The sequence below is a fragment of the Cavia porcellus genome, unplaced genomic scaffold (genome assembly GCF_034190915.1).
Source record: "Cavia porcellus strain 051 isolate PalLab524CR breed Dunkin Hartley unplaced genomic scaffold, mCavPor4.1 scaffold_6, whole genome shotgun sequence".
In the NCBI taxonomy this organism is placed as follows: Eukaryota; Metazoa; Chordata; class Mammalia; order Rodentia; family Caviidae; genus Cavia; species Cavia porcellus.
The window spans coordinates 79372853-79398350 of record NW_026947489.1 but is presented as its reverse complement, the minus strand read 5'-3'; the positions used below and the strand labels follow the sequence as shown (position 1 = coordinate 79398350).

General features: G+C 35.2%; 1 protein-coding gene across 4 annotated transcripts in view; it reads left to right on the top strand.

Moving 5' to 3' along the window:
- Positions 1 to 25498, top strand: part of Taok1 (TAO kinase 1) — a 129921-nt gene that overhangs the window by 95094 nt on the left and 9329 nt on the right. For 3 of the 4 annotated variants that reach the window (XM_063251122.1, XM_063251124.1, XM_063251123.1), the window contains 7 exons: positions 323 to 457; positions 2419 to 2655; positions 4175 to 4303; positions 8170 to 8373; positions 11148 to 11387; positions 15656 to 15868; positions 17049 to 17231. In XM_063251122.1, coding sequence (XP_063107192.1) covers positions 323 to 457; positions 2419 to 2655; positions 4175 to 4303; positions 8170 to 8373; positions 11148 to 11387; positions 15656 to 15868; positions 17049 to 17231 — 1341 coding nt within the window. The remainder of the gene's footprint in view (positions 1 to 322; positions 458 to 2418; positions 2656 to 4174; positions 4304 to 8169; positions 8374 to 11147; positions 11388 to 15655; positions 15869 to 17048; positions 17232 to 25498) is intronic. The other variant, XM_063251125.1, reaches the window with a different exon arrangement.

Below are 25498 nucleotides of genomic sequence, written 5' to 3'. Positions count from 1 at the left end.
GTACTGTTTAAAATATTGGAGTATATGCGTCATTCCTTTTATTTTTAAATTACATCAAAGTTTTCTTGTTTTACGAGTAATATGTAAGATACTAATCTAGCCATATACATTTCCTTGTCCTGAGTATCTGTTATTCCATACACTGTGGAAATAATTTCTCATAATTCTATGTTGAAAATAAAATAATGACATTTTCCCTTTGTTGTTTTTCTTTTTAAAATTATGCACGTGAGATTTATTGAATAAATTATCTTTAAACTCTAATTTCCTTGAAAATTCAAAGTACTTATGCACCTTACATGATGTCTTCTTTTTGCTTTAGGAGGAAGAAAATTACAGAGAGGAAGGAGACTCCAGAACGAGAGCATCAGATCCACAGTCTCCACCCCAAGTATCTCGTCACAAATCACACTATCGTAACCGAGAACATTTTGCAACTATAAGGACAGCATCACTGGTTTGTACTTTCCTGAATGTAGGAAAAAAATGTTTTTTGTTTTGAACCTAGCAGTTTATCTGATTTTTTTTTTTTTGTATTTGGAATTGATTTTGCAAGATACTTATTCAATATTTAGGTACCTGTATAAGAAAGACATGCAGAGCACTCTTAGAAATATTAGACTGGTAGTATCTTCAAGACTTGTATGCAAATGATTAGTGGTTCAGAATATATTCAGTGCTTACAAGAGCTACACGATAGCTCTTGTTTTGTTTTGTTGTTTTTTGGTGCCAGGGATCAAACTTATGAACTAGCACTTGCCAGGCAGGCACTTGTGCTGCTGAACCATAACCCTTACCCCCAAGATACTTTTTATTAGGGGTGTAAAAATTTTTTTGAAAGAAAACATTTGAGCATTTAGAGTTATTAGTCATAAGGAGAGGGGAGCAGTGACTTTTCCATGTAAAAGAATTGACAGGAAAATATATTCTGTGAGATAACCAGAAAGAGGGCAGTGTTGGAAATGGCAAGTAATACTATTTGTGTGTTCTAAATGTTACTCTCATTTCCCAAATAACAATAAATTTAGATTATTTGTCCATCGCACACAATGTATAGTAGATCACTGGTAATTGTTGAGTCATTTCCCAAATAACAATAAATTTAGATTATTTGTCCATCGCACACATTGTATAGTAGATCCCTGGTAATTGTTGAGTCAGACAAGTAGGACCAAAACAGGATAAAGGGTGTTATGGATAGAAAGAAATTTCTAGGATAGTATGTGAAAAATAAATTGTTAGAATATATAACAGGGTTTTTTAAAAAGATATGAGAGTTATCTGAGCTGCCACATAATAGTATTAAATGTTCTTTTTTCTTTTTATCGGGGATCGAACTCATGACTGCCTTCTTGCAAGGCAGGTGCTTATGCTGCTGAGCTAAATCCCCAGCCCCAGTATTAAATGTTCTTGAGGAAGTCGTTTACCTATATTTTGCTTTTCTCAAATTAATTAAGGGCACTTTAAAGTTGCAGGCTTGATAAATCAGAAGTATGGAAAAGATTTATATTGTTAAACTCAGTAAATCTATTTATTACAAGTAAAATTTTCAGAGAGTGTCTTAGTTACTTTTCTCGTTGCTGAGACAGAATACCCGACACCTAAAGTTAAAGGAAGAAAGATTTATTTCACCTCAGTTTATAGAAGTTTCAGTTTGCAGTTGGCTAGCTTCAAGGCAGGGTGGCATGGCAAGAGGGTCATGGCAGAGGAGAAAAAGATTTCATTCAAGGAAGGGCAGGTAGAAATTTTTAATAGAAAATCAATTAATATGAGTATATGTTTCTTTCTTTTTTTTTTTTTTTTTTGGTGCCAGGGGGATCGAACTCACGACTTTGTATGTGCCAGGCAGACACTTATGCCACTAAGCTAAATTCCCAGCCCGAGTATATCTGTTTCTTCAGTTTTGTTTTTTGAGATGTGGTCTTGCCTAGGCTGGCCATGAATTCCTGGACTCAAGTAATGTTCCTATCTCAGCTTCCTAAGTCTCTGGGCCTACAGGAATATGCTGCTCTTCCCATACTGTTTCCCTTGCTGATCTTGGTCTACTCCATAAAATTTTAACAGCTTGTTTTATTTCTTTGAAAGAAGTCCTAGAATTTTGTTTGTTTGTTTGTTTTTTGTTTTTCCACTATGTAGTTCAGGCTGGCCTTGAACTCACTTTTTAGCCTAGGCTGGTCTCGAACTTGCAGTGATTCCCTTGCCTCAGTGTCCTGAGTGCTGGGATTATAGATGTGTGCCACGATGCCCAGCTTGTCCTAGAAATTTTAATTGGAAACTTCTAACATTGGAATCTCTTAAATCAATCACCTGATGATAGTCTAGTGATCTAAAAATGATTTTAAAAGAAAAATGTTTTGCTTTACTCTCCCTCCCTCATTATTTTCTTTTTTGTCCGTCGTTTGTCCATTGTATGTCTAGGTTACAAGGCAAATGCAAGAACATGAGCAGGATTCTGAGCTTAGAGAACAGATGTCTGGCTATAAGCGAATGAGGCGGCAACATCAAAAGCAACTGATGAGTTTGGAAAATAAACTGAAGTCTGAAATGGATGAACACCGCCTTAGATTAGACAAAGATCTTGAAACTCAGCGTAACAATTTTGCTGCAGAAATGGAGAAACTTATCAAGAAACATCAGGCTGCTATGGAAAAAGAGGTAGCAGATTCATTGTTATTAATTCTCTTCTTTTAGCTTGTTTCTGCCTCAGAATTAAGCAGTATAGGATTTTTTGAGTATTGCAGGCACCAAGTAAATTGAAGAAAGAGAAGAATTATGTAACTTAAATCAATAAATTGCTGATAGATCAGTCATCTCTCCCCAAAAAAGATTCATTTCTGTTTTTTTTCTCATTAATTTTATTTGTGGGTTTTAATTGTGAAAAATTAATATGTTTTGATAGCCAATACTGAGTCTGGGAACTAACAGACTTTGGATCATTTCCTGATAATTGATAACTTTATAGTATCACAGCAAGTAAGTTATTCAACTGTTCTAATCTTTTGGTACCCTGGTTTTCTGAGAACTTTGATAAATCTATTATTAGGTGATTAGGTCTTAAAATGTTATTCATAATTCTCTGTGTGCTTCTTAGTATCCTCCCCTTAAATTTATACTGCATTCTTATATCAGAATAGTTTAATTACTAGTCATATTTGCCAAATAGACTGTTTCTTAGTTAACACATTTCAAAATATGTTCAGCTAATTTATATTGAAATTTATCGTAGCTATCTTGTTCTCTCTCCACTCCTCAAAAAAATCAAAAACGAAAAACATAAAAAACCTCCTGCGGTTATAAGGGAATTTGACAAAAAGAAATTACAGGATAAATACTTGATTTTAAATATTTTGATAGAATATACCGATATTGGGGCTGGGGATTTAGCTCAGTGGCATAAGCACCTGCCTTGCAAGCAGGCAGTCGTGAGTTCGATCCCTGGTACTGATAAAAAGGAAAAAGACAAAAAAAAAAAAAAAAGGAATATACCGATATTTAGAATTTTTAGGGTGTTGGGTGATATTTTTAATACTTTTGGAAGAGGTAGATACCAACATAATGTATTGAGAAAGCTATTCATGAAAAAGGATATGCAATGTGATTAAAAATTTATTGAAATATACATATATATCTTGAAAATAAATTGGATGTGTGCAGCAAAACTTTGGTAATTATCTCTGGATACTAAAGTCTTGTGGATCCCCCCCCCCCCGTATTTCCTAAATATTTGAAAATGATTATGTATTGTATATAATTTAAAAACAGGTGACACTTTTAATATTTCATGTTATTTACTATATAAATTAAAGGTCAGGGATATTTCATTTTTTAACATATAATCTAGGTAAAAAGATCATGGTTTAATTTGACCGGAAGATAAATACATACTTGTTTTGGATTTTTTTGGAAAGAATATATATTTCTGTTAAATGAAAAAGGTGAAAATATTTTGGCCCAGTAAGAGATCAGATTTAAACATTATTCCATCTCACTGGTTCTCTAAAGTTTAAATGATAAAGATGCTGAGAAAAAATGGTGTTACTGATTAGGTTAGGTATTTTGTTTTGATAATATTTCTACTGATTTATTCCTAAAAACAAGGCATCCTTAGTATGTATATCAAACCTGTTTTGATTCATTTTAAATAATTTGATTCATTTTAAAATTTTTTATATAGGCTAAAGTGATGGCCAATGAGGAGAAAAAATTTCAGCAACATATTCAGGCCCAACAGAAGAAAGAATTGAATAGCTTTCTGGAGTCCCAAAAAAGAGAGTATAAACTTCGAAAAGAGCAGCTTAAGGAGGTACTTATTTTATAAAAATTTCATGCTATGTGCTTATTAATTATATTATATTCAGTGGTTTTTGCCAAGGATGGTGGCACATGCCTATAATCCCAGCACTTGGGAGGCTGAAGTAGGATTGCTACAAGTTCAAGGCCAGCCTTAACTACATAGGGAGACGGTCCTAAAAACAAACAGGGAACTCATTTGGGATCCCTTCTGTCTCTCCATGGCTATTCCTATTCCCCATTTCTTTTTCCAATAAATGTTCCAATAAAAAAATAGGGGCTGGGGATTTAGCTCAGCGGCATAAGTGCCTGCCTTGCAAGCAGGCAGTCATGAGTTCGATCCCCGGTACTGATAAAAAGGAAAAATACCAAAAAAATAAAAACTTATATTCAGTGGTTCTTAACTCATGGCACCCATTAGGATAAAACTCACTTTTGTTGGTTGTGACCATTTAATTTATGTCGGTTTATATGAAAACATGGATTATAATCAATTATTCTTAAGTGGCTCTTCTAATGGAGAGGGTCTAAAAAGACCCATTTAATGAAAATATGCATTATTTTATTTGTAACAGCTAAGTTATTCCCTAAACATAAAAATACTTGAGCTGTGAAAAACCTCATGTATTTCTTACTTTAAAAATAGGCCAACCCAGATATTATGGCACATGCCTATAATACCAGCATTCAGGAGGGTGAGGCAGGAAGGCTGTGAGTTTGAGGCCAAAATGGGTTACATAGTGAGTTTGAAGCTGTCCTACATAGCAAGATCCTATGTCCAAAAAAAACTAAGCCAGCCAGGTTCTGTGGTACACACCTGTAGTCACTTCCTGCTTACTACCCAGGAGACTTAGGTAGAACGATCACTTGAGTACAGGAATTTGAAACCCATGTAGACAGCATAGTGAGACCATGTCTCAAAAAACAAAAATATAAACCATACCTTCTTACTTCTGGTTCAGAAGATTATAATAATTTTTTATTTTGCCAATTTTAGCATAGAATAAGGTATCATAATCATATTTTCTTTAATAGATGTCTTAGTTCTCATTGCTGGGGCAAAATATCTGGTACCTGCAACTTTTAAAAAGAGATTTGTTTTGATTCACAGTTTCAGTAGGTTCTATCCATGGTTTGAGAGCTCCAAGAGAAAAAGAGCATGGCACAGGGATATAGTGATGAAATACTGCTTACGTTGTGTGATCTGAAGGCAGAGAAGGGAGAAAGAAGGTGGTGAGGGAAATAAACCCGTCTAGGTCACAACCTCAGTGATATCACCTCTAACCAGGCCTCACCTTCTAACAGCATCCTTGGCTACTGAACTCGTTTGCGGATGAAACCGATGATGAATATAATGCCCCAATAATCTAGTCACATTCCAAAAGCCTGCCTCTGAGCAAATGAGAGTTCTGAGGAACATTCTAGATCTAAACCATAATAGGAGAATATGCTATTTTTCAGTGGCTATGTGATGTCATATTTATTTGCCTCTATGTCTACTTTATGAACTTCTTTAAAAGTAGATGCAGCCTTATCTTTGAAAAAAGCCTTAATTATTCCAAGATCTTTTTCTTTTTCCTAGAGTACTAAGGATTGAACCCAAGGCCCACATACTAAAATACATCCTCAGCCCTTTTTTGCTTTTATTTTTTGAAGCAGGGTCTCACTGAGTCACTTAAATTTCCTGAACTGGGTTGAACTTGTTCTACTCCCTATCTCAGTCTACCAGAGTGCTGAAGTTAAACTTGTATACCACCACACCCAATTTGAAAGAGGATAATTAATTCAGGATAACGCAAACATAGACAAATGAGGTACCTTAATTTATCCCTCCTTATAGACTGACTGAAAAGTTTAATCCATTTAGTTATTAGCACACTGGTAAATTAATTGATCTTGACAAAATAAGAGTAATCTCTGTGACATTGAGTGTGTGCACATGCGTGAGTATAGGAATTTATAATGTTACATGTGTCCTCTTGTCTACATATTGGTGGCACAAAGACTTGCTGTATACCCTACCAAGTAAGCTTCAGTGGTAATAATTTTCCATTTGTATGGGGAATCTACAATTTTATTTCTATCACTATTATACAGATTCCAAGCTCTTTAAAAAAGAAATTAAAAATCCAAACTCTAAACTGGAACATTGAGTCTGAAAAGATTGTAAATAGGACAACTGGGCATATGACTCAGTAGTACAGCCCTTGCCTACAGTGCACAAGATCCTGAGTTCAGTCCCTAGTAAGTCCCAAAAGACTGTAAATAGGATTCCCAACTGTATATAATTAACATCTAGCGGAATGTAGTTGTGTAGTTGTGTGTTTTTTGGAAAGTGAGACTTTATACATTAATTATTTTAGGTAATATTGTAGATATAACTTGTAAGCAACCTAACAGGTTTTTTTTTTTTGAAAAACACATCTTTTATGTATATTTATGTAAAATAGAATAATGAGTCTCAGTATAGAGAAATAATTCTCATAGCAGAATCTTGGGGAATTCTCTAGCAGAAGATTTTGATAATGATAATCAGGTGATTCTGCCTGTGTGTACCCATGTCATTATTATCTCTTCTCACAGCGTGCATGCAGATACAATTACAAAGTCCTCATTTATATGCTTTTTATTTATATAATTGGATATCTTGTAAACTAAAACTGAAGAACTGATCTCTTTCTTGAATAATAAGGAAGATAAGGTATAATAGTCTCTGAAGAATTTTTTTAACTTGGGAAATGTAGCTAATTTACATATTGTATATATTGGTGATATTCTTTAGGTTGAAAATATACCATATTAGCATACAAGGGTTTGTCTCATTGAATGTATTGTCACTTATTCTTTCTTTTTTTTTTTTAATTGGTACCGGGGGTCAAACTCACGACCGCCGGCTTACAAGGCAGGTTCTTATGCCACTGAGCTAAATCCCCAGCCCCTATTGTCTCTTTTCCTTTTTTTTTTAAATCGGTACCAGGGATCAAACTCACAACCACGTACTTGCAAGGCAGGCACTTATGCCGCTGAGCTAAATCCCCAGCCCCATATTGTCACTTTTTAAAATTGGCCAATATAAATGCGTTTTCATTGAACCCATTTGTGTATTCCAAATGAAGAAAACCATTGGTTTTGATTTGCTCAGGGGTTATTAATTCTGAACATTAAATATCATTTATAATGTAGGTTTCTATTCTCCCCTGGTTTTGTTGATTTCACATTTAATTTATATTGAGTGCATCCATAATTTTGAGAAAAGCTTACTATTGAGAATGTCAAAATTTAAGAATTGAGATGATGCTTAACTGTATATTAGCCTTAATTTTAACTCACAAATAATTTTTGCCTGAAAGCACTGCCTTCTGTCTTTTGGGAGGGGAAGGTTTTAAGGAATGATGTATTTACTCTATTAAGTAGTCATTGTATGCTTTGAAGCTAGTAGCCTGAAATATAGCTGTGCAAAACTAAAAGGCATGCATGTTTTCTGGTGGTTATGCATGTATCTTTTTCTTATCCTATTTCATGAGTGATTCAATAAAGATGAAAATAGTTGGTAGTTGGGCATGGTGTGATATATCCCTATAATTCCAACTCTGAGAGACTGAGGCAGGAGGATTGCACTTTTGAACCCAGTTTAAGTAACTTAGCAAGACCTGTTTCAAAATCAAATAGGAACAAATGGTCTTGGAATACAGCTCATTGCAAAGGTTCAACCCTCAGTACAAGAAAAGAAGAAAGAAAATATGACCTGTTTTCTTCAAATTATAAACTTGACCATTAGAGATTAAAAGCACATCTCAGTTTACCATTATACCAAATGATACATTCATATAGTGAATTTTTTAAATGTATTTTGAACTGAGATGTTTTTTATGTTGCCAGGAGCTGAATGAAAATCAGAGCACCCCTAAAAAAGAAAAACAAGAGTGGCTTTCAAAGCAAAAAGAAAATATACAGCATTTCCAAGCAGAAGAAGAGGCTAACCTTCTTCGGCGTCAGAGACAATACCTGGAGCTGGAATGCCGTCGCTTCAAAAGAAGAATGTTACTTGGACGCCATAACTTGGAGCAGGACCTTGTCAGGGAGGTGTGTTTGAATGATGTGAAATTTATCAATATTATCTTTCCTGAATGTATGCTAGTAACTTCCCAATCTCAGGAATCTTGTACTGTATGTTCTTTTACCTGAATCACTTTCCCCTACATATTCAATAAGGCTTGCTTTCTCCTTTTGTTATGTTTGTACTCAACATGTCACCTCTCCAGCAATGCCTTCCTGCTTTATTTTTCCCTTTTTAAATGGTTTTTGCACTTTTTCCTTTTACACGCACACACATATGAAACCTCTCTTTGGGAAAAGAGAATGTGGTTTTTCCTGGTCTTAGTGACTGAACCCAAGGTTTTGCACTAAGCTATATATTCCCCACAGAACTGCATATACACTCATGGTAAATTGTCTAGGATGGGCTGGAACATGGCAATCCAACTGCCTCTGTCTCTCAGGGGCTAGCATTACAGATATATGCTACCATGCCCTGCCATTCAGTTCTTTATATTCCCAGTGTTTTGACACATAGTAGGCATTCAATAAAAAGTTAGTATGGCCAGGCATGGTGGTGTAGCTGTAATCCAGCCCTTGGGAGGCTGAAGCAGGAGGATCATTGGGAGTTCAAGGCAGTTTGAACTGTATGGTGAGACTCTGTCTCAAAAACAGATCAAAATAAAACTAATTAATATGAATAAAAAATATTCATATTTAAAATGAAGAAGTTAATTGGAGAAACTTTGCCTCTTTGATCTGAAGTGAGTATCATTGGATATATATTGCTGTTTAACATGTTTTATAATGATGCTAATTATTAATTGGGCATATGTTACAAAAATTCCTTGTCAGTGAAAATAGTTGTTCCCATTAAGAGGATAGTTTTAGTCTGCCTTGGTGACACATGCTTGTTATCCCAGCATTTTGGGAACTAAGGGAGGAGGATCACAAGTTTGTATCTAATTTGGGCAACTCCAGGACTTAGCAAAATCCTGTCTCAAAGGGTAGGAAGAGAATACAGTTGCATGTAAGGGCCCTGGATTACCTCCTCTGACCCAAACAAAGATACCTATGAACATAAATTTTTTTCTAATAGTTATAAACTTCAAATCAGAGTAAGTTCACAAATTTATAAATAATGAAAGAAATTTAAACTAGATTAGACCCAAAAGAAACTTAAAAGATTGATAATATCCAGTCTGTGTTAGTTACTTTTCTCATTGCTGAGACAAAATACCTGACACACAAAGTTAAAGGAGTAAAGATTTATTTTAGCTCATAGTTTGTAGAGGTTTAAGTCCATAGTTGCCTGGTTCTAAGGCTGGGCTGCCTGGCAGCAGGTCATGGCAAAGGAGAAACAGTCCGTGGCAAAGCAGCAGCAGCCAGTCTGTCTTCTTTCTGTCCTTTTATATTCCATCCAGGCTACAAACCTATTGATTAGTGCTACTCATACCCAAGATGCAGCTTCTATTATCCACACTGTTAATCCACATTCATGTACCCTAATCCAGTCACCTTCCAAATTTCCCACCTCTAACTGCATGAGATTTTGGGGTGACGTCTACATACAACCGTAACACCAGTCCTAGTAGTGACGTTGTTTTTTTTTTTTTTTAATTTCTTTTTTTTTTTGGCTTTTTCGTTTTTACCGGTACCAGGGATCGAACTCATGACTGCCTGCTTTTGAGGCAGGCGCTTATGCTGCTGAGCTAAATCCCCAGCCCCAGTAGTGACGTTGTTTAACAGACATTATTGGTAAGAGTGTAAATTGATACAACCCTTTCAGAGCATGATTCAACAGTAGCTTTTTAAGATATATGCACATATGCTTTTACTTACCAGATCTATTTCTGGAGTTCTGTTCTACAAAAAATAATATGATTATATTATGTAGCATGCATAAGATGTTTACTGAAACTGTAAAAGGAAAAAAATGGAAACAGCTCAAGTGTTGGTCACAGGTAGGGGTTGAAAAAGTGGTATCATAAAGCAGTTTTCAATGAAAGTTTTTTAAAGTCTTTACTGATTTGATCTGGATATATACGCATTATATTATTAAGTGAAGAAAGCAGATTACATGCCTGAAATGTGTATATTATTAAACCTGTATTTTTAAAAAAAAATGACTATAGCAAGGATGAGAAGCATATACACTATACTGTTGACCCCTGGGGAAAGGGTTTGTTGGGTTCAAGGGGTCAAGTTTGATTTGGACATAAGATATGTGCATATGCTTACTCTTTGATCTGAGGGAAAAAAATTTACAAAGAAAGAAATACATGTGCTAGATAGTCTGAGGACTTTTAATTCAGGAACTTATTTCTTCCTTACATTAAATCTGTGAAATAGGATGGAGAGTGTAGATCAGTACATACTAGTACACATGAGGCTCTGATGCAATCCCTAGTGATAGGCACGGGGAGAAGGTCATAAAGTCCTAGTATATACTATGCAGCCATTACTGAAGCAAAGGGTTAATTATATTCTTTTTCTGGTTATTGTTTTTCTTAGAATTTTTCAATGGCCTTGTACAAAAGTATATTAGCACATACCTGTAATCTCAGCACTTTGGAGGCTGAGGCAGGAGGATCACCATAGTTCAAGGCCAGCCTGGGCTATATAATGAATTCAAGGGCAGTATGAACTACATACTGTGACACTATTTTAAAAAACTAATATGGGTTGGGAATTCAGCTCAGTGGCACAAGTGTCTTCCTGGCAAGGTTAAGGTCGGTGAGTTCAATCTCAGGTACCCAAAACAAACAAACCAACAACAAATAACAGTAAATTATACCTTTGTCTTCTGTATTATGGATTAGGAGTTAAACAAAAGACAGACTCAAAAGGATTTGGAGCATGCCATGCTACTAAGGCAGCATGAATCCATGCAAGAATTGGAGTTTCGCCACCTCAACATAATTCAGAAAATGCGCTGTGAGTTGATCAGATTACAGCATCAGACTGAGCTCACTAACCAGCTGGAATATAATAAACGAAGAGAACGAGAACTACGGCGAAAGCATGTCATGGAAGTTCGACAACAGCCTAAAAGTTTGAAGGTATCTTTAGTGTAAACTTTTGACAAAGGGAATAGTGAAAAAGGTATCTACATAAGCAGTAACAGTCTAAGACAGCAGTAAAAGTCTAAGTACAAGTCATTAAAAAATTAAACTTTGAATATTTTTAGCATCTTTGGAGTGTTTCAGTGTGAAGTGTCTATCAGTGTAGACTTTTACTTGTATATTTCTCAAGAAAATACAAAAAAATGGCTAAACTTTTAACTGGGAAATACCAGTAACTAAGGAATCGGTGTTGTTATTTAAATAGACCCAGTGTCCATTGCTGCTGTTATATTCTACATATAAACATGTTAACCAGTTGGCTTCTCTTTATTATTCCCAGTGTGACGGTTTTAGAATCTTACTTCACTTCATGAGTTATACAAAATTTAAAAATAAATGTTTCTCGGGACTAGGGATTTAGCTCAGCAGCACAAGCGCCTGCCTTGCAAGCAGGCAGTCGTGAGTTCAATCCCTGGTACCGATAAAAACGAAAAAGAAAAAAAAAACATAAATGTTTCTCTCTTGTCTTATTCTTTTAGCTATCTGTTCTACTTCCCCTTTACCAAATTAGTAATAGTTAACAATTCCAAGAAATTTTCAAATTTTATAACCTATAATAAATATTTAAAGATTTAAATGAATCTTAAAGCAAAAAAGACTCACTACATCAATGATAGTATCTTTTTGATCTGTATATGTCTACAAATTCTTTTATTTTACTTTTTTTTTTTTTTTTTTTTTTTGGGGGGGGGACAAGATCTCGCTATGCAGTTCACACTGGCCTTGAGCTCACTTCGTAAGCTAGGCTGGTCTACTTCAGCCTCCCAAATGCTGGGATCATAGGCATGTGCCACCACATCTAGCTATTTTTGTTTCGGTTTTTTTTTTTTTTTTTTTTTTTTTTTTGGTACCAGGGATCGAACTCATGACCTCACACTTGAAAGGCAGGCACTTATGCCGCTGAGCTAAATCCTAAGCCCTGATTGTTTTGAGATAGGGTCTTGCTGTGTAGTTTAGGCTGGCTTTGAACTCAGTGTAGCCCAGGCTGGCCTCGAACTCACAGCAGGTCTTTCAGTTTCCTGAATGCTGGCATTACCGGAGTGTACCACCATGCCTGGCTAGAGTTCGCTACTGAACGATTCCTTTCCCTTGCCAACCTGACCCCTCCCCAATTTTAAAACTATTTAACATTTAAACTATGAATATGAAAGCTTTTTTCATCTTTACCCTGAATATTGCTGCAGTAAAGTTAACCTCATTCACAAAGGTAATCTGTGTCAAAATCTAGAATCTACAAAACACAGGTATTCTTAGTGCCTACCCACATTCAAACAAGCTGTTTTGAACAAAATGTAAAATCAAAGTTAAAGTGCTTTAACCTTCCCATGTGAACCTAATTAAAATTTTACTTTGTTGTGTCTTTAAAACAGTGAAGTTCCCAGGCATGGTGGCACATGCCTGTGATCACAGTACTGGGATAAGAGTGTAACAAGATAAAGTCTAACTTGGGCAGCTTTGAGACCCAGTCTTAAAATTTTAAAAAGGGCTGGGGATGAAGCTTAATGTCTAAGCCTTGGATTCAATCCCTAGTGCCACAGAAACAAAACAAACATATCATTTGCGGAGTCAGTTATGTTGACTGCCAACATAATCTTACATGGTCAATACTTAGAAAACTAGGATTTATAAAAATTTTTAGATTTCTTTTGTTTATAGTGGAGGGGGATATATAATCATTTGGCTATAAGCTAATTTCCCACCAAAGATTTTTAAAATAACATGTCTGTGAAATTAATTATAGTTTTAAAGCTAGCAGCACTCAGAAGGCTTATTATAAGCCAAACTGAAGGCTTATTAGTTTTCTCTAATAATACACAAATCTGATATAATATATTGTTCTTTGACTTTAACCCTTTCTGTGTCCTTTTTTGAGGTCTTTTTAGTTTGAAAATTTGTAAAAAGTAATCTGGTGTTTTCAGATACTACATGAAATGGGAGGAAAAAACTGTTTCACAATTTTAGACTGTAAAAAGAATACCTCTTTCCCATGACAAATGTGTTCAAAGTTTTCCTCTAGTAGGAAATTAAAATCACTTTCTTTTTTATATTTATTTACTACTTGGGAAAAAGTCATTATATTGAGCATCAAATCACCCCACTTGTATTTACTGAAGTAATAGTGGCCGCATTCCACTTCTGTAAGACATTAAATTGGAGAAGAAAAGACTTCAGTTTGGCACTTGTATATAATGTAGGTTTTGTGGGGTAGGGGAGCTGTTTCTATGGAATTAGTTTGGTAAAAATCAACTCTGTCATTCTTCAGGTGCTATCCATATGATCATTTTGTCAGTATTATATGAAGAGAAATAACTTACATTCGTTTTATTTTTACTGGACTGTGGTTATAAGCATTAATCTTAACCCTTGCTGAAAATTTTTCCAAGTTGTTTTTTTTTTTTTTGTAAGAATACAGAATATTATAAAGAGACAGAGGATAATATCCATATTTCACTATCCCATTTCTCTGGAATCACTTGAAAGAACTTTATTAACCAAGAACACTATTTTTTTTTTTTTTTGTCTTTTTCGTTTTTATCGGTACCAGGGATTGAACTCACGACTGCCTGCTTGCAAGGCAGGCGCTTATGCCGCTGAGCTAAATCCCCAGCCCCCAAGAACAGTATTTAAGAGTTGCACTGGGCTGGAGATTTAGCTCAGCAGCATAAGCGCCTGTCTGGCAAGCGCGAGGTTGTGAATTGGATCCCCGGTACCAACAAAAAGAAAAAAGAAAAGAAAACCAAGAATAGCACTATCAAGCATTGCTAATAAGAGTAATTTCTGGCTAGTTTATTTCTTCACCTCTCAATAAAAGCACATAAATAGGACCTGTGTCCTCAGTTGGTTAAAAATATGGAACTATTTATATTAATGAAATACTGTAGCAGTATAGGTACTTTATCCTAGACAAATCTGTACGTTTCATCATATATGCATTTGTTTCATGTATCCTGAGTCAACCAGTTGATCAAGTATTTATATTAGGCCTGGTAGGGTAGCATTTGCCTGTAATGCCAGCATCTCAGGAGGCTGAGGCTGGAGAATTACTGTGAGTTTGAGGCCAGCCTGAGCTACAGACTGAGATCTTTTGCCACCCCCCCAAAGTATTTATATTAAAGTAAAATAACTTCAACTCTAGATTCTTGGTAGTACATTAATATATTCTTATATAGGTTCAACCAGTATATCTTACAGAAGTATGTAGTATTAAAACTTTTTAAAAATCTGAGTTCTTTAAAAAAAGGTGAAGCCTTCTGCCTCTAAACTCAAGATTATTTTATTTCAGAAATGTTTATATAGTGTCACCACCCCAAAAAGAGGATTGCGCTTTCTGTATGCCATAATTTTGTTCACCTTTGAAAAATTTGTTAACTTACTTTCGGTTTTACTTGTGATATTAAAGAATAAACTATTAGTAAATATATTTCTACCTAGTTTATTCTCTTAAGGAAAAAATAGAATAACAACATTAGTTACTAATGTAGACTTCCAAATCAATCTCAAGTTTGATAGGTTATACAAAAAGTAGAGTCTGTTGTACATTATATAGTTGAAGTTAAAATTGTTATTAAAATAAACTGGAGTAAAATGTTTCAGGTAAAGAATCAAATAAGTTTTATTTTCTGCCTGAGATAGCTGATAAAATTTGCTTTCCCAATCAAGTGATTTCAGTATATTATACTTAATTCATAAGAATGTATTTGATTTTTGGCATGAATATATATACATAGTAATTAAAATAAATATAAAATTTTTTTAAAATATAAATTTAAAGAAAAATTTTTTTTCAAAATAAATTTTAAAGCCGAGTGTGGTGGCACACACCTGTAATCCCAGAACTCAGGAGATTGAGGTAGGAGAATTGTTGCAAATTGGAGATCAACCTGGGTTACAAAGTGAGCTCAAGGCCAGCCTGAACTACATAGTAAGATCCTGTCTCAAAAAGCCAATAAATAAATAAATAAATAGGTATTTATGCTTAAGTCTGTTTGAGTTTTCTGATAAATTAGAGATTTTGTTGTAAAATTGCATAGAATCCAGTAGTTTGGCTTGATTGCTGCATACAAAAATACTTGCAACTTTACCATCTGACCTTACAGGTTTCTCTTTCACTTTTTTATCTTCCTTTATTTGTATTTTAAGTATAAGATATACCAAATACTGTGTGGTAAATTTTACATATACATCTGTGGTTTTTTTCTTCTCAGTCTAAAGAACTCCAAATAAAAAAGCAGTTTCAGGATACCTGCAAAATCCAAACCAGGCAATATAAAGCATTAAGAAATCACCTACTGGAGACCACACCAAAGAGTGAACATAAGGCTGTTCTGAAAAGGCTCAAGGAGGAGCAGACCCGGAAGTTAGCCATCCTGGCTGAGCAGTATGATCACAGCATTAATGAAATGCTCTCTACACAGGCTGTAAGTTTACTGTTTTGGCAAAACAAATCTAGTGCCCCTTTATTTCTGCCACCTGAATGAAATTCCAGCAAGTAAAATATTAATTGGAAGCCAGGAGTGATAGCACTGCCTGTAATCCCAGCTACTTGACTGAGGCAGGAAGATCCTAAATTGGAGGCCAACCTAGACAATTTAGCAAGCCCTGTCTCAAAATTTTAAAAAAGGGGTAGGAGCCCTCAGTGGCCTAGCATGGTCAAGGCCCTGGATTCAATTCTTAGTGTAAATAAATGGTAGAAATGATAGCTCTTTGAAACTAGGGAACTAGTGGTGGTCCATATTCTTCCTACTGTCAGTGTTACTTGGAAATGTCATAATGCATATAAAATGAGGTTTTAAGTGGGCCTCTTGTAGGAATAGATCCCAACAACTTACCAACATTAAAACAGGAGCTTCGGTAAACTGTAGCCAAAGAGGAGTAGTATAAGTCTAAGATATGGTGGCACATGCTCATAATCTCAGCATGCTGGGAGGCTAAAACGGGAGGACTGCCAATTTCAGGCCCAGCTGGACAATTTAGTGGAAACCTTATCTCAAAATTAAAAATAAAAAGGGTTGGGCATGTGAAGTATCTTAGTGCAAAAATCAAAGGTGATAGATTCAATCCCCAGTGCTGAGGTAGGGGTGTGTACTGTATAGTGTTAGGAATCAAATGGTTATGTTTGAGTGCATGTATGAATATTTTAAGCTTTGCAGACCAGGAAGCAAAATTGAGGATGTTATGTGATTATTTATATAATTGTGTAAAATGTAACCATTTCAAAATGTTAAAAGCATTCTTAGCTAGTAGGCTATAACAAAACAAGGGCCTTCTAGGATTTGGTTTATAAACTGCAGTTTGCTAATCTCTCTTCTATAGCTGTTTCAACTGAGGAAGAAAAAGAAACTTTTATATCATCTAAGGTTTCTCTTAAGAAAAATGTAGTTATTCAGGCATCCTCCAAGTAGCTTATGATAGCTTTATCTTCATAATGCCATCACTGGTTATTGTCCCTTTTATTTTCAGGGATGTTTATTCCAAGATGCAAGAAAGAACAATTGTGTCGCCTAGAAAACAATAGTCTGTCTCTTGTTGTTCTTCCTTGTTTCCATACTTATTGAGTAGATAGCTCACAGTAGGCTATATGTTTTCTTTCTGTCTCAGCTGCGTTTGGATGAAGCACAGGAAGCAGAGTGCCAGGTTTTGAAGATGCAGCTGCAGCAAGAATTGGAACTGTTGAATGCATATCAGAGCAAAATCAAAATGCAAGCTGAGGCACAACATGATCGAGAGCTTCGGGAGCTTGAACAGAGGGTCTCCCTCCGCAGGGCACTCTTAGAACAAAAGGTATACATAATGAAAGGAAAATGATTGTTGAAGTACTTGGTTTTATCAAAAGCATTTTGTAGATACATTCTTATATTGACAGAGGTTATATTTCTTTCACAGTACCGTATTTTCTTAATTCTAGTTTGGTAGTGGGATTTTTTTGGTCTTTAAAATTATTAATTCACTAGTGAATCTTATAATTAATGAGTCTTAAAGATACATAATTAAGTAGTGATTAACAGAGAAAAATATGAGAACATGTGACAATAATTGAATTGTGAGAGTAGGAATCGGGCTCCATCTTCCTCATTTTTGTGTATTTGGCCCTATCTAACAAAAACTTGAAAAGTGAAAAACAACTACGGTAGTTGCCTGGGAGAGGCAGAGACAAAGGATAAGGAATATATACTTTACTCATACACCTTGTCCTGGAATGTACAACAGATTGGTGGATGATTACTAAGGGGCAGAAGGTAAAACTAGCTTTACAAAGGTAAAGTCAAGCTGAAAAATGTTACATTTGGATACATCTTTACTACTTCTGACTTATTTTTTGTTGGATATATTAGAGAATAAGGGTAGGATATCCCGAAATTCAGATCCATCCTTTAGTGTACTAAGAAGTGTGTATATGTATGTTCTGAAGAAACGGTGGTAGAACATTTTGACAGGTACAAAGAAGTAAGGCAGTCATTGTGAGAAATGATAGCATATGAGTTGTATCCAGGATTCAGAACTGTATCCAAAATTCTTGAGTTGTAAGTTCCCAACAGCTGATACAGAGTCTCAGGTCCTTTGGCTATTATTTTTATTTTGTTTTGTTTTGTTTTTTTTGGATACCGGAAATTGAACTCATGACCTTGCACCTGCCAGGCAGGCGCTTATGCCACTGAGCTAAATCCCCAGCTCTAGGCTATTGTTTTTAAATTTTGCCTATTGATCTCCCTAAAGTTGTCATTGTTTCTAAACCATAGGGCCTGGTGTCTGTCTGTCTGTCTGTCTCCCTCTCTCTCTTTCTATCTATTTTTAAAGATAGGTTTTCACTGAACTGCTAAGTTGCTCAGGCTAATTTCAAACTTGCAGCCCCTCTGCCTCAGCCTCTCAGAGTGATGGCATTACAGGCATGTGCCACCAAGCCAGCTTGCTTACTTGCTTTCTTACTTTTTTCTTAAATCTGTTTTTAAGTGATACACAGAAACATAAAAATTGTACAAAGATTCTTCTACTTTTGTACTGGCTTCTTTTAAGGTACTTGGCCTCTAAAAATTATCTCAGTGATGTTCTTTAGCCAAGGTGAGAAGGGTAGAAACATAAATTTTGAAAAATCTTACTTGTCCCATATGTCTACTTCTAGCTTTCATGCTTAAGCTTTTGTCTCTCATGCTTACCACTAAGAGAAAAATTCTTTGTAGTATTTCACAAATAGTGTTGTGAAAGAAATAATGGGTAGGGCTAGAGATTTAGCTCAGCGGCATAAGCGCCTGCCTGGCAAGTGTGAGGTTGTGAGTTCAATCTGGTACAAAAAAGAAAGAAAGAAAGAATAGGTATTATTAAATTATGATTGTGTCTGAGTGTGGTGGTACCTGCCTGTAATCCAAGAAAGCATTCTAGGAGATTTGAGATAGGTGAATCTCAGGTTACAACTTAGTTAAGACCTTGTCTCAAAAAAAGAAAAAAAAATGCTGAGGACGTAGCTCAGTGAAAAGGCCCTGGTTTGATCCTCAGCACTAATAGATGATTGATACATAGATAGATATACCTACATACATAGAATGAGTATTATGGATGGTAGGTAAGTTGGTAGATAATGTACAATATTGTAGTTGTAATTTTAGCTCCACATAGTGGTTTATAATTAGCATGTTAGGCATAACCTTCAATATATGAAACAAAGCCTATCTGTTATACAAACTGTAGTACAATGTGGACATAAAAACTAGTTCTTTTGAAGATGCAGTGGCACCATATACATTGCTAATACATCTTAGAACTAGTAAGTTAGAGGTGTATATTAAGACTGAAATGTTAAGCATTTAAAATTTTGAGAAGTTATTCCAGAGAAAAATTAAAGTATAGGGAAAACACACACACACACGTGTGTGTGTGTGTATGTATTACATATTTTATAGCAGCTTCAAGATAACCTAACCATCTAAATTAAAATAATAATTAAGTAAATAGGACCAAGTTACCAATAAAGTCTTTTTTCCCCTTTCCAGTACTAGAGATCAAATTCAGAGCTTTGCACTGAGCTATACTGTATTCCCAACTCCACTAATAAAATCTTATTCAGTCATTTTAACAGTGACTATAAAACAAGAATGTATTAACATGGGAAAATGTTTATGATATTTGAATAAAATGGAAAAGTCAAATTATACTTATTGAAATACTGTTAGTAGTGGTTATATTTATATGATAAGTTGATTCCTGTTTTGTTTTGTTTTATGAGACAGGGTCTTGCTACGTAATTTAAGCTGGCCTTGAACTCACTGTATACCCCAGGCTGTCCTCTTCTTTTTTTTTTGTTTTTTGTTGTTGTTGTTGTTGTTGTTGGTACCAGGGATCGAACTCACAACTGCCTACTTGCAAGGCAGGTGCTTATGCTGCTGAGCTAAACCCCCAGACCCACCCCAAGCTGTTCTTATACTCACAGCAATCCTTCTGCCTCAGCCTCCCAACTACTAGGACTATAGCCATGAGCCACCATGCCAGGCCCATTTTTCTTTTTTCAAATATAATTTATATCACTTTTATAATAGAAACATATATAAGGTTATTTAGTATGGGGCTGGGGATTTAGCTCAGCGGCGTAAGCACCTGCCTTGCAAGCAGGCGGTTGTGAGTTCGATCCCTGGTACCGATAAAAATGAAAAAGACAATTAAAAAAAAAGATTATTTAGTATTTACTCTTTTTTTTTTTTTTTTTGTCTTTTTCGTTTTTATCGTACCAGGGATCGAACTCACGACTGCCTGTTTGCAAGGCAGGCGCTTACGCTGCTGAGCTAAATCCCCGGCCCCTGATTATTTAGTATTTAAAAGAATAAAAGAAATGATTCATGGTGGTGCCCTCCTATAATCCCAGTACTCTGGGAGGCTGACGTGGGAAGATTGCAAGTTCAAGTCCCATCTGGAGAGTTGAACAACTTAGTGAAGCCTTGTCTCAAAAAGAGTTTGGGATATAGCTCAGTGAGAAACCGGTGGGTTCAGTGCCTAGTACCAAATAAACAAACAGTGAGTTAATCTATAAAGCTTTAAGGTGTTAGTTGGTTTATAGAGCTATTTGCATTTCAAGTGAAGTGTATGGCAGTCTGAGGTTAATTGGAAATTACCAAGACTGGACACTTCTTTACAAAAACTGAAAAATTATATGCAAGAGTTTTACTCAGTGGTAGAACATGTGCTTAACATGTATAAAGCCCAACCCCGGGGGAGGGGAGAACTTCACTAAATGCTAATATTTTCTGCATTTTTGTACATACTGGTTACACAGATAAGAAACAGTTAAACAGTTATGTAAAAATAAGTAGAAGTATGAAAGAGTGAATTGTTGTTGCTTTAGGTTGAGACACCAACAAAACAGACTATTTGTACATGAAGTCTTGAGTTTTGGGGTGTGTGTGTGCACGTGTGATTTTGTGGGACAGATTTGATAGTATATAGTTTAGGAAGACCTTGAACTCACTATTTAGCCTTGGCTGGTCTCAGAATTGTGGTGATCTTCCTGCTCCAACCTCCCAAGTGCTGATATTGTGGACATGTGCTACCACACCCAAACCTCAATTTTTTTTTTTTTTTTAAGATTGTTGGAAATAAAACCCAGAGCCTTGTACATGCTAGGTGTAAATATCACTGAGCTTGACCCACAGCCCATAAAGTTTTATTTCAACTTTTCTTATCTCTCATTTACATTAAATTTTCCGCTAGTTGTAATAGTAAATGTTAAATTTCATGCATCTTTTACACACATGAAAAGTAATATAGATAGCCTTTTAAAAAAATCTTCTCTTTCACTTTTCTCTCAGCATTTTGCTTAATAGTAACATCTTGGTTAATAGTGTCTAAGAATTAAAAATTAAAACACCTTACCAGACCTTTCTTTTTGTATTCTCACAGAAAGATCATTAGGAGAAAACCTGTTGAAAGTTTAATTATGGGAACTCTATTGGCTAAGTGAAATCACTTTTCTATTTTACATTAATAATATGCTTTTTAAAACCAGACGTGGTGGCATGCACCTGTAATCCCAACACTCAGGAGGCTGATGCAGAAGGATTGTTGCAAGTTCAAGACCAGTCTGGCCTACAAAGTGAACCTCAGGCCAGTTTGAATAGTATAATGAGACCCTGTCTTAAAAAGCCTAAAAAAATAAATAAATGTAATAATATGCTTTAAAAGAAGTAGGATTTTTAATGTATCCTATCATAAATCTTAGGTTGGAGGAGGCTTTTTTTGTTTGCACTGCGGGTTGAACCCAGAGCCTCACACATGCTAGGCAAAGGTTCTGACTGACCTACATTTGTTTGCCCTTTTTTAACATTTTTTGGTTGGTTGGTTTTTGGATATTGTATGTTTTGAGACAAAGTCTTGCTAAGTTGCCTAGCTTAGGCACAAACTCTTGATCCTCCTGCCTCAGCCTCCCAAAGTGCTAGAATTATAGGCATGTGTCACAATATCTGGCTTTACATTTTACGTAATTGAAAAACTCTTATCACACACAGGTTTCTCAGTCCTTGGGTTTTAGTCCCAGTGGGGGAGTGCTCCTTTTTTAACATGACCAAACAGCAGCAAACAAAATTGAAACAATGTTTATTGAATAAAATATTAGTATTAATATATTTAAATTTATCATGAGTTATTCAAGTCATTTATATTCTCACCACATTACCATCATTTATTGTATCTTGAATTAAATATTTTTAGTGCATGGACTTAGTGCGTAAAATACTTAAAAGAAAAACTAAAATTCTTGATTCCTTAAAGATATGTAGATTTTCTATATGATTTCTTTTATTTTTTCCCAGTACTGGGAATTGAACCAAGAACTCAACTATATCCCCAGACCTTTTTAAAAGAATTGAGAGACGTTCTCGCCAGGTCACTAAGTTGCCCAAAGTGAGCTCAAACTTAACAATTCTTTTGCTTCTACCTCCCAGAGTACTGGGATTATAGGTTCCCAGTTCTTTTATTTTTTTTATTTGAGAGGATCTAATAGAGTCACTAAGTTACCTTAGGCCCCAGCCTTGACCTTTCAATGCTTCTGCCTTAGTCTCCTGAGTAGCTGGAATTGCAGGTGTGTACTACTATGCCCCACCAAATTTATATTTTATAGAGGTAGGAAGTTATTTTACAGATACTTTTCTCTTCCCCGTTACCCTTTCTTTCCTCTTCCCCTTCCCTATATTTCTATGGTGCTAGGAATTGAATTTCAGACTTGATACATGCTAGGCCAATGGTCTCACACTGAGCCATACTTCCAGACTATGATTTTTAGGGCTGGGAATTTAGCTCAGTTGTGTTAGCGCTTGTCCTACAAGCGTGCAGTCATGAGTTCAATCCCCAATACCAAACAAAACAAAACAGACTATGATTTTTATTATTTGCCAAAGTTTAAAATATAAGGATGTATAACTAAAGATTTGTTCTTAATCCTACCATTGAGAAATCACCTTGGTTAATAATTTAGTCTTTGCCTCAGAATAATTCATGTTGAATTTGTCTTCCTTCAACTTTCATGTAAAATGCCTTATCTAAGATAGTTTTAGAATATTTTTATATATAGAACACTAGTTTTTAAACTCTTCTTACTCCAATCCATTCTGACCTGTTGATACTTCCCAAACACCATATCTCCAGACCTTTATGTGTGTTTCCTGTGATAGAAATGTCTTTTCCCCACCTTGTGTTACAGATAAATTTGTAATCTTTCATTTATTATTTATTTTTTGTTTTTTTTAGACATAATCTCTTGATAAAGGCAGTTCAGGCTGACCTTGAACTCATGACAGTACTCCTGTTTTAGCCTCTCAGGTGTTAGGATTACAGGCTACAGGCATATGCCACCATGCCCAACTCTTCTTATCTTTTAAAATCTGATCTATATACCACCTTCTTTAAGTAGATTTATTTCCTTTCTCCCCTATAGAGTGAATCATTCCATGCTTTACCTATAAATCTGTTGTTACATCTTGTGATATTCTAAAGCAGTTTCTAATTGTGTGTATTAGGCATGCTAAATCAAAGGATATACAAAAGGTACTTGTATAAACTTGACAAAAACTAAACATATTTGTTGCACTAGGTTTCTGCAAAGTAATGACTATTGATGTAAGTCTTCAAGTGCCTTAAAACCTGATATGGTCATAATTTGGTACTCTACTGCTTTGAAACTTAATGAATTTGTTACTTGACACACTCATATGAAAATTTTGTGCTGGTATTCATTTTTTGTTTGGTGCCCAACATGCAAGCCAGAACTTGTGAGTGTCCATTGCTTTGTGACTCACTGTCCTTTTCAACCAAAAGAATTTGTTCAGTACTCATTCTTTTTGGTACTAATTAAATCTCCCAGAACCAATTAATGGCAAACACTTTAGGGTGGGGTTGTAGCTCAATGGGAGAACACCTCTTTAGCCTTTCGGAGGTCCTGGGCTTAATACCTAACACCAAAAAACAAAACAAAATGATAATTGATGCATCTTTACATAAGCTTTTATTGATGCATATTAATAATCGAAAATAATGAGGTTTATATTGGTACATGCATATATTTTGATTATTTTCATCCCTGTTGGCTCCCTCTTTCTTTCTTCCCCATCCCTCTAATCCCTACAAAATCAAAGCATTTTACCACAGAAAACTTCAATAATCACAAAAGTAGGACTACTAGTACAAGGAAATCCCTAAGTACTCGTCATCCAGCTTCAACAATTAGTATTTTATAGTTTTTTGTTTTGTTTTGTTTTTGTCTTTTTCAGACAGGGCTTTTCTTTGCAATTCAGGCTGGCCTTGAACTCATTGCACTCCTTCTGCCTCCACCTCCCAAGTGCTGGGATTATAGGCATGCGCCATCATGGCTGGCCTTTTTACAAATTTTTTTTTTCTCACTCAACATCTTTTGAGGGGATAGTGTTTAAGGTTTTGTTTGGTTTTGTCTAGTTGTTTTTTTTTTTTTTTTTTTTGGTCTTTTTTGAGACATGGTCTTGCTATGCAGTTCAGGCTGACCTTGAGCTCACTTTGTAGCCCAAGCTAGTCTTGAACTTGCAGTGATCCTCCTGACTCAGCCTCCCAAGTGCTGTTGTCTAGGATTTTAAAAAATATTCCACTATAGTATAATTTCACTCTTAAATAGAGATGAGATGTTTTGATCTTATATTGTGGTTATGTTAAGCACATTTCCATTGTGGCATCTAACAAAATTAGTATTATTTCTGTTTTATTTTATGTCTTAATTTTCCCATTATTTAAAAAAAAGTCTTCTTCATAATTGGTTTATTTGGATTAAGACCCAAACAAGATCCATACATCACATTTGGTTAACTGCCTTTCAAGTTTTAATGTATTAAAAAAAAAAAGTTTTAGTCTATAATAGTTCTCCCCATCTCAGTTTTTAAATTGTGGATCGTAGAAGTATCTAAATTCTAGATTTGACTGATTGCATTCTCACAATGTCATTTAGTATTTTCCTTGTCCTATACTTAATATATCCTATGAACTGGTGGTTAGATCAAAAGACAGAATTAGATTTAGGTTCATTTTCTTTTTCCTATAAAGTTTTCACAAGGACTTTTCAGAATGGCTACCATGTACTTTTTTATTAGTCATATTAAGAAATATATAATATCTAGTCCCACTTTTAGGTTATATTTGATATTAATCAGATTCAGATATTATCAATCTGGTCATTCAGTAAAAAGTTCAAGTTTTTAAAAACTGCTTTTATAGCCAGGGGTTTAGCTCAGTAGCGTAAGTGCCTGCTTGGCAAACACGAAGTCTTGAGTTCGATCCTCAGTACAAAAAAAAAGCTTTTATTAGGGGCTGGGGATTTAGCTCAGCGGCATAAGCGCCTGCCTTGCAAGCAGGCAGCCGTGAGTTCTATCCCTGGTACCGATAAAAACAAAAAAGAAAAAAAAAGAAATAGCAGTTATCCATGATTCCCACAGTATATCTCTTGATTTTTAAATATACAGCCATAAAATAGCCACTTCAAAATTGAGTAATCATTACTTCCTTAATTTATATATAGACTTTTTTTATTTTAAAGAGGGTAAAACTAAACATAACAA